Below are 10,132 nucleotides of genomic sequence, written 5' to 3' on the forward strand. Positions count from 1 at the left end.
TCGACATTATGCAAGACAACGTGCAGTGTAATGCAAGTTGCAATATTACTTGATCAAAGGCATGCGCGGACGAAGCTCAGTCAATTATTTCACGCAAGATCTTGCACTTACAGCCTTACATATTTAAGACTGCTCGACATTATGCAAGACAACGTGCAGTGTAATGCAAGTTGCAATATTACTTGATCAAAGGCATTCGCGGACGAAGCTCAGTCAATTATTTCACGCAAGATCTTGCACTTACAGCCTTACATATTTAAGACCGCTCGACATTATGCAAGACAACGTGCAGTGTAATGCAAGTTGCAATATTTCTTGATCAAAGGCATGCGCGGACGAAGCTCAGTCAATTATTTCACGCAATATCTTGCACTTACAGCCTTAAATATTTAAGACTGCTCGACATTATGCAAGACAACGTGCAGTGTAATGCAAGTTGCAATATTTCTTGATCAAAGGCATGCGCGGACGAAGCTCAGTCAATTATTTCACGCAATATCTTGCACTTACAGCCTTACATATTTAAGACTGCTCGACATTATGCAAGACAACGTGCAGTGTAATGCAAGTTGCAATATTTCTTGATCAAAGGCATGCGCGGACGAAGCTCAGTCAATTATTTCACGCAAGATCTTGCACTTACAGCCTTACATATTTAAGACTGCTCGACATTATGCAAGACAACGTGCAGTGTAATGCAAGTTGCAATATTTCTTGATCAAAGGCATGCGCGGACGAAGCTCAGTCAATTATTTCACGCAATATCTTGCACTTACAGCCTTACATATTTAAGGCCGCTCGACATTATGCAAGACAACGTGCAGTGTAATGCAAGTTGCAATATTACTTGATCAAAGGCATTCGCGGACGAAGCTCAGTCAATTATTTCACGCAAGATCTTGCACTTACAGCCTTACATATTTAAGGCCGCTCGACATTATGCAAGACAACGTGCAGTGTAATGCAAGTTGCAATATTTCTTGATCAAAGGCATGCGCGGACGAAGCTCAGTCAATTATTTCACGCAAGATCTTGCACTTACAGCCTTGCATATTTAAGGCCGTTCGTCATTATGCAAGACAACGTGCAGTGCAATGCAAGTTGCAATATTTCTTGATCAAAGGCTTGCGCGGACGAAGCTCAGTCAATTATTTCACGCAAGATCTTGCACTTACAGCCTTACATATTTAAGGCCGCTCGACATTATGCAAGACAACGTGCAGTGTAATGCAAGTTGCAATATTACTTGATCAAAGGCATTCGCGGACGAAGCTCAGTCAATTATTTCACGCAAGATCTTGCACTTACAGCCTTACATATTTAAGGCCGCTCGACATTATACAAGACAACGTGCAGTGTAATGCAAGTTGCAATATTTCTTGATCAAAGGCATGCGCGGACGAAGCTCAGTCAATTATTTCACGCAAGATCTTGCACTTACAGCCTTACATATTTAAGACTGCTCGACATTATGCAAGACAACGTGCAGTGTAATGCAAGTTGCAATATTTCTTGATCAAAGGCATTCGCGGACGAAGCTCAGTCAATTATTTCACGCAAGATCTTGCACTTACAGCCTTACATATTTAAGGCCGCTCGACATTATGCAAGACAACGTGCAGTGTAATGCAAGTTGCAATATTTCTTGATCAAAGGCATGCGCGGACGAAGCTCAGTCAATTATTTCACGCAATATCTTGCACTTACAGCCTTACATATTTAAGGCCGCTCGACATTATGCAAGACAACGTGCAGTGTAATGCAAGTTGCAATATTACTTGATCAAAGGCATTCGCGGACGAAGCTCAGTCAATTATTTCACGCAAGATCTTGCACTTACAGCCTTACATATTTAAGGCCGTTCGTCATTATGCAAGACAACGTGCAGTGCAATGCAAGTTGCAATATTTCTTGATCAAAGGCTTGCGCGGACGAAGCTCAGTCAATTATTTCACGCAAGATCTTGCACTTACAGCCTTACATATTTAAGGCCGCTCGACATTATGCAAGACAACGTGCAGTGTAATGCAAGTTGCAATATTTCTTGATCAAAGGCATGCGCGGACGAAGCTCAGTCAATTATTTCACGCAAGATCTTGCACTTACAGCCTTACATATTTAAGGCCGCTCGACATTATGCAAGACAACGTGCAGTGCAATGCAAGTTGCAATATTTCTTGATCAAAGGCTTGCGCGGACGAAGCTCAGTCAATTATTTCACGCAAGATCTTGCACTTACAGCCTTACATATTTAAGGCCGCTCGACATTATGCAAGACAACGTGCAGTGTAATGCAAGTTGCAATATTTCTTGATCGAAAACCATGCGATAATGGGTTTCTAATCTATTTATATTACCTCTTATTTTCATTAGGAGTTTTTCAAATGTTTTTTTATCCATTCGCAACTAATTTTTGTATATTTTCTTGTCTAATTCTCTAGCTAAACTGTCCATCAGACTCCAAAAGCAAACCAGAGGCATATATAATTATAGCACTGGCCACTTTTTTCTTGTTCACTTCGATTAACTTCGTTATTTCCAATTTTAAACTGCCCACAAAATATTAAATAAAATTTGAGGTTACTTAATATTTTGATATTTCGATAAATTGCACGCAATTTCTTGCACGTTGTCTTGAAACAAAATGGAGGCTGCGGATGATAATCATAAGAAGATGGCCGACTACTCCAAAATAATGGAAGACATGATTAAAAACAAACTGAATTGCAGCAGAAACTTGCTTTCCGAATAAAATGTCAAGCGGCCTTTAGAAATCGATGGAAAAGTAGGAAGGTTCTACTAAAAATTGTTCAATCGTTCACAAATTTCCAGAAATATGTTTCTTTTATTTGATCTCCAAGGAATACAGGTTCAGGTAGTTTAATAAGAATTAAGAAAATCTCAATTCTAACATAGTAAAAATTACAAATATTCGAGAGAGCAAAAAACTGTTTGTGTTAGTATTTGTTTGGCAGCCATCGACCAAATGTCGACTCCAATGATGTTGAAGAGAATCCATGGGATGATGGTCGACTGAAAATTACGATAAATCGCATATTGACTGAAACTTTCCATCGAATTTTTTGCGAATTTTCACAGAAATAAAACCAAAAATAAAAACTATAAACAGCTAACTTTTTGCAAAGTCCGAACTAAGAAATATTAGCATTTGGATTAGAAAAAAGTGTTGATTCAACAAGATACTGCACCAGCTCTTACATCCTTCATTGCAATAGATTGATTTAAGTTTGATTCACTACCCCTATTCGCCAGATTCAACCCTTTATGATTATCTTTTGTTCCCAAACTTGGGAAATGACTTGGAGGTCGAAGATTTTCAATCAATGAAGAGGTAGGTTAAAAAATAAATATATTTTTGTTGGGCTAGGTACTTTTGGGACTACACTCGTAGAGTCAGCAAAAATCTTTATGCACATGTCAGTAACTAGTCTAGTTTTAACTTGCTGCTTTGATCCATTTTGCGATCACTTAGACATGTCTTAAATGTCTCAAATTCTGTCTTGATTAGAGAAAGATTGACACCAACACAAATCAAAAACAAAATGGAGGCTGCGGATGATATTCATAAGAAGATGGCCGACTACTCCAAAATAATGGAAGACATGATTAAAAACAAACTGAATTGCAGCAGAAACTTGCTTTCCGAATGAAATGTTCTAAAAATACTGAAATAATTAAATATAATTCAGTCAATTAATCAATTTGAAGTATCTAATGCAAGAAAATCGATATTTTAGGATGGTGGACGTGACCCATATACTTTAATAACAAAAATTCTTTGTATTTAAAGGAATTTTTAGTTTATTGACTTCTGGATTATACAGGATGTCCCAATTCTTCAATATCGACATCAAATTTAAAATATTAAATGAAACACCCTATATTTTATTGCGTTTTTTTGATTTATTCTTGATTTAGTGGTAAAGTATATGGGTCACGTTACGTTTAACACCCTGTACCTATTCCGTTATCGATATTTCGTTGATAATATTTCAAATATAACATTCGACAATGTGTAAGGTTTCTTCGATCGTTGTATAATAAATGTCTTTTTATATTATAAACAGGCCACACACACAACCTCCCTTATCTAAACAAAGCGTCACAAAACGAAAAACAAAAACATTTGATTTAGTACGTGTCGGAATGTTTCTAAAATTCTATCATGTATACGGTCGATCAAATTGATACTTACAGTAATAATAAACATAAATATTATTCGCGAAGTTCTAAAAGGTAATTTAATTTAACAACTAAATCCAAATACGCTAAGAATTCTACCGGAAAAGTTGCTCAATAGGTCATTCTATTGCGACCAAGGACAGAATCAGCGAAAAGTGACCAATGTACTGATCATGATACCATCTGCTGTTTCGACAGTTCACCAAGAGACACGGTTCCTGAAGAAAACAATGCACATCGCTAATAAATCGGATCCTCGCTGGTGTTAAAACCCAACAAGAACCAAGAGAAACGTTTGGATGAACTATGAGTAGCTAGACAGTCAGAAAAAGACTTAAGACAGTTAATCTTGAGTAAAAATGACCAATTACTGGTCTCAAATAAACCCCATCCCATCGAGTACCCCATCTACGATTTGCCTAAGAATACGTTAATTGGATCCATGAGTAATTCGGCTCCGTTCTCTTCTTAGAGGAAAGCAAAAAGATCCTGTTTGATAACTATAGAAGATGATACAGTTTACAGAGAAAAAGACTTAAGAAAAAGACTTAAGACAGTTAATCTTGAGTAAAAATGACCAATTACTGGTCTCAAATAAACCCCATCCCATCGAGTACCCCATCTACGATTTGCCTAAGAATACGTTAATTGGATCCATGAGTAATTCGGCTCCGTTCTCTTCTTAGAGGAAAGCAAAAAGTTCCTGTTTGATAACTATAGAAGATGATACAGTTTACAGAAAAAAAGACTTAAGAAAAAGACTTAAGACAGTTAATCTTGAGTAAAAATGACCAATTACTGGTCTCAAATAAACCCCATCCCATCGAGTACCCCATCTACGATTTGCCTAAGAATACGTTAATTGGATGCATGAGTAATTCGGCTCCGTTCTCTTCTTAGAGGAAAGCAAAAAGATCCTGTTTGATAACTATAGAAGATGATACAGTTTACAGAAAAAAAGACTTAAAACAGTTAATCTTGAGTATCTCAAATAAACCCTATCCCACCGAGTACCCTATCTACGATTTGCCTAAGAATACGTTAATTGGATCCATGAGTAATTCGGCTCCGTTCTCTTCTTAGAGGAAAGCAAAAAGATCCTGTTTGATAACTATAGAAGATGATACAGTTTACAGAAAAAAAGACTTAAGACAGTTAATCTTGAGTATCTCAAATAAACCCTATCCCACCGAGTACCCTATCTACGATTTGCCTAAGAATACGTTAATTAGATCCAAGAGTAATTGGGCTCAGTTTGATAACTATAGAAGATGATACAGTTTACAAAAGACCTGGAGGATTTTGAAGGTGATAATCTACTCGAACATGAATGCTAATGTCTCCCTCAGAACGGTTTTGCGATAAAAAAACTGTATTTCCATTGTACTATTCATATTCGAAAGGATTGATGTAATTGCATCAAAACATTTAATGATTTTCACCGAACTAAACCTGATTTAACTGGTATGGGCACAGATAACTTTCAAAAATAATTGTGGATATGTGGATCCTGATGAAATCATCGAATCTTTCATTGTAAATAGCCTCTAATACTACTACTATTACTGTTGCCACTCAAATCCAACAGGTTGCCTCTATAATTCTCTATCTTCAACCATTTCTATTTGTCCACCAAGTCTCCTTACATCTTCACCCCACTTGGTCATTCCATCTTGATCTTCCTGGTGGGCTCTTTCCTCCTAGTTGACCTCTCTACCCTTTTCTTATTATTGTCTTCTTCTGTTTTTATATTAATATCATTATTTAGTTGTTTAAAAGTTCTAACCATAAATAAAATAGATTATGATCCGTTTTAATCGACAAATCGACATTTTAAGAGAAAATTTAATTATTAAAACCTTTGGTACAACTAAAGAATATAACCAAATAATTCCTTGTTCGAGCTAATGCAATCAGAGGCCACTTTAAACAGTCCACAATGAACGTCTCATAATTCTTGTCTTCTATTCATCATCACGTTCATCGTAGCAGCTGTCAAATTTGATTGGTGACAAGAACACTGTATCTTCTTCTCTTTCTTCTTTTTTTTTCCGGTTCAATTCTTTAAAATTGTTACTAGTCATCGTTGTAGGTGAAGCCCACTCTCGTGTATAAATGTTATATGTAGTTTAATTTTTGAGAAAACAGTGAGCTCTTTGTGCAACAACTTAATTGAATATTCAGTAGTATCGATTTAGTATAAAGTACAATTTTCATTTATATCAACGTTTATCATTCTAAATAAGAGTATGGAGATAAACTATGGTGTGAACTCTAGTTTAAACCAACAATAAACACGCATTTTTCTACCAGTTGTCACAAACGTATCAAAAATTTATTTTAAATTTGAATTGTTCATACGACAACTTTGAAGGAATATGAAAAATTTGGGAGGAATTGTCGAGTGAACTTATTATGAAAATAACATCAACGATCATGTTTTCGAAAGAACCACAACGAATTTAAAAAATTTGGGACAATTTAAATAGTTTAAAGTTTTTTCTCGACTCGTCGACAATGTTAATAATTTCTTCATCATCATTGTCTACTTTATCGATTATAAAGTTAACGATTCTACCAAAACCCTTCATAATATTGAGAAAATATTAAAAATATAAACAATTAGGTTCTGATCCTTCGTTTCGTGTGCTCGTTTCGAGCGCACGTGAGTCGAGCGCACCCCATTCGTAAACTCAAGTTAAAATTAACCCACACACCTCCGGTTAACCTTCAAACCGAAGTTTGTCAGTAAACGCCATTTATATCAGGTATAAAGAAGGTATCTGTAGTTTAAATCGAAGTTTATTGTGCTATTATGATGGTTTGGATGAGTTACTATCAAAATTTCGGGATTCAGAGGTTTGTACACTGTCTAATTTCATCGTAGTTTTTACTCTAGGGCTAGATCAAGACTATATGGTGGGTGTTTAATCCCTGTGAGGTTATATTCACTCTAGGAAAGTGGAGCAGAATAAAAAAAATACCATCGAAGTTCCAGAAAATTGTAGTCATCACTCTTTTGGTGTTTTTCGTGATCTGTTTGCAAGATCTCTTCTTTCTGAATCATTCTATTCGACGCTGTTTTCGCGCTGCGCTGAGAATTCGAGACATCCACCTTTAACAACAGTCGCTCTCAGATTTACCCAAGTACCATTTTGAAGGTATGTTATCACCATTGGACGTACTTTCCTTTGCATAAAAGCTGTAATTGTCTCTTCGTTTTTCGAATATACTCCAAGTGCTTTTCTTGATGTAGTTAATCCCCAGCTTCTCTGAAAGACGACTGCTTAGAACGTCCTGACATTTTTCTTTCTTGTTTGTGGAACAGTTTTCGAAAAATCGTTAGTACTGTAGCCAGACACGTTTTTCCAAAATTTTCTTGTATCCAACGAAAGCGATCTTGTAGAATACCTCTTGGTACGTCATATATCTGACATAGTCATTTGATCCAAAGCATTTCCAAGGTACTGGTGTATTAATCGTCTCTTAGGTACCATTGCATGAAAAGTTCAAAAAGTTTGTTGGTATCTATTTAATAATCGTAAATTTACCATCTGTAAATCCACTGATCAGCCAGTTAGCATATATAACAGCTGACTATTGGTTATAACTACTCAGAGCACAGTTTTAAGAGTAAAATTATAATCGAGAATGTGTTGTTTACGAACATGGTAAATATGGACCTAAATCGTCAAATTTGTGTAGTTCCCAGCAGTGGGATTTAGACAGTTGCACTTAACTTGGAACTTTGAAAAAAAATCATTCCTAATGCTCCTACAATAGTTATTTGTATGCCAAGGACTATACACAACATTTTTTATACGACGCATAAGATCGAAAACTTTTTCGATTACACTGAAGAAAGAAAATAAATAACAGAGAATTATAAACATCTTATTTATTAAACAATATAATGTACTTAATGGTATTTATTGTTATTCAATAATTTAAACAAAACTCCGGATAAAACAATTTCAGAAAATTCAAAATTTAAGGTTATGCAAAATCATCGAAATGAAACTGTAAACTGTCAATATTGAAGTGGCTACTCCAGAACGTCCCGCAAGTGTTTTGCAGTACGAAACTGTCACTTTCACTACACGGAACACTCAAAACGCAACTTTCGGTATGTAAATGAATACAGAACGAACAATTTTTAGGTTAGGTTCATTAGCAGAAATTTTTACAAACTATTTTCGTGTTATTTCTTTAGTTAATGCGTTGTACGGGCTTCCGGGTGCGATTTAAATAACCCCATCCAGTATGTATGGAAATTAATTCATCATGATTATAAAAATATTCACGTTTATGTTTAAAAGGCATTATATATCGTGTATTGTACAACAACTTTTTCAACTACTATTTATTCACGAATTATAGGTCTAAATATATATTCAGATGATGGATGCCTGAGTTTTAGTATTTAGATTAAGTAGTGTGTAGGTGTTGAAGCTCGACACTCTCTTTTCTATATTAAAAAAAAAAGAAATAAAATGTTCTTGTTGAAGTTATAACTGACAGCATTGTTATATTAACAAATGACCTTTTAGCTCGTAGAATTTGTGAATATTTAACATATAAACAACACTTTATGCTAATTTATTATCATTAAACTATTTGTGATATTACGACAAAATTAATTGTCAATATTTAATATCGAATCTGTTATTTAATATCGAATCTGTAAAATTTCAACTGAGAACAAAAATTGTTCTTTCTATAAGATACACCGATATCTACAGAATAACTAATAAATAAAGAAAAGAGAAAAGGGGAAAAGAGGAAAAATGGAAAAGAGAAAAGGGGGAAGAGAAAAGGGGAAAAGAGAAAAGGGGAAAGAGAAAAGGAGAAAAAGAGAAAAGGTGAAAAGAGAATAGGGGAAAAGAGAAAAGGTGAAAGAGAAAAGGGGAAAGAGAAAAGGTGAAAAGAGAATAGGGGAAAAGAGAAAAGGTGAAAAGAGAAAAGGGGAAAAGAGAAAAGGTGAAAAGAGAATAGGGGAAAAGAGAAAAGGGGAAAAGAGAAAAATGGAAAAGAGAAAAGGGGAAAGAGAAAAGGGGAAAAGAGAAAAGGGGAAAAGAGAAAAGGGGGAAAGAGAAAAGGAGAAAAGAGAAAAGGGGAAAAGAGAAAAGGAGAAAAGAGAAAAGGGGAAAGAGAAAAGGGAAAAGAGAAAAGGGGAAAAGAGAAAAGGGGGAAGAGAAAAGGAGAAAAGAGAAAAGGGGAAGAGAGAAAAGGAGAAAAGAGAAAAGGGGAAAAGAGAAAAGGGGGAAAAGAGAAAAGGGGAAGAAGAGAAAAGGGGAAAAGAGAAAAGGGGAAAAGAGAAAAGGTGAAAAGAGAAAAGGGGGAAAAGAAAGGGGAAAAGAGAAAAGTGAAAAGAGAAAAGGGGAAAAGAGAAAAGGGGAAAAGAGAAAAGGGGAAAAGAGAATAGGGGAAAAGAGAAAAGGTGAAAATAGAAAAGGGGAAAAGAGAAAAGGGTTAAAGAGAAAAGGGGAAAAGAGAAAAGGGGAAAAGAGTAAAGAGAAAAGAGAAGAGAAAAGGGAAAAGGGAAAAGCGAAAAGAGAAAAGAGAAAAGAGGAAAAGGGAAAAGAGAAAAGAGAAAAGAGAAAAGAGAAAAGAGAAAGAAAAAATTTGTTGTCGAGTTGAGCGACTAACTAATGACTAATTTTTACTTTTCTAACGATCCATGAATATAAAAAAAACTGAATTTCGACTATACCTTAACAGTAATAAAAAAAAGTCAATTATGACGTCTAAGAAGTAGAAATGGCTTACATTAAACTGACTTTTTCATACGCTATTCACAATTATCCCTAGTCGATGACTCCAACTGCAAAAATTCCCTTTTTGTGCTCGATGAAAAGAAACGTTTAACAGGTATTTAAGGTATTAAGAATATTTCTACAATGACTACAAAGGTTGAGAATAGACGTTG

At 35.3% G+C, this 10,132-nt stretch overlaps 1 protein-coding gene across 1 annotated transcript; it reads left to right on the forward strand.

Moving 5' to 3' along the window:
* Positions 1 to 8,990: 8,990 nt before the first annotated feature.
* Positions 8,991 to 9,843, forward strand: LOC130449833 (uncharacterized). Its single transcript, XM_056787871.1, has 2 exons — positions 8,991 to 9,065; positions 9,199 to 9,843. The coding sequence occupies exons 1-2, from the start codon at positions 8,991 to 8,993 to the stop codon at positions 9,841 to 9,843; spliced, it is 720 nt and encodes a 239-aa protein (XP_056643849.1).
* The last annotated feature ends 289 nt before the right edge of the window (positions 9,844 to 10,132 follow it).

The sequence above is a fragment of the Diorhabda sublineata genome, chromosome 10, assembly GCF_026230105.1.
Source record: "Diorhabda sublineata isolate icDioSubl1.1 chromosome 10, icDioSubl1.1, whole genome shotgun sequence".
Lineage (NCBI taxonomy): Eukaryota > Metazoa > Arthropoda > Insecta > Coleoptera > Chrysomelidae > Diorhabda > Diorhabda sublineata.

Coding starts and splice junctions, on each gene's coding strand:
- LOC130449833 (XM_056787871.1), top strand. CDS start 8,991: ATGGAAAAGAGAAAAGGGGGAAGAGAAAAGGGGAAAAGAGAAAAGGGG. Junction 9,066..9,198: donor AAAGGAGAAAAAGAGAAAAG/GTGAAAAGAGAA, acceptor AAAAGAGAATAG/GGGAAAAGAGAAAAGGGGAA.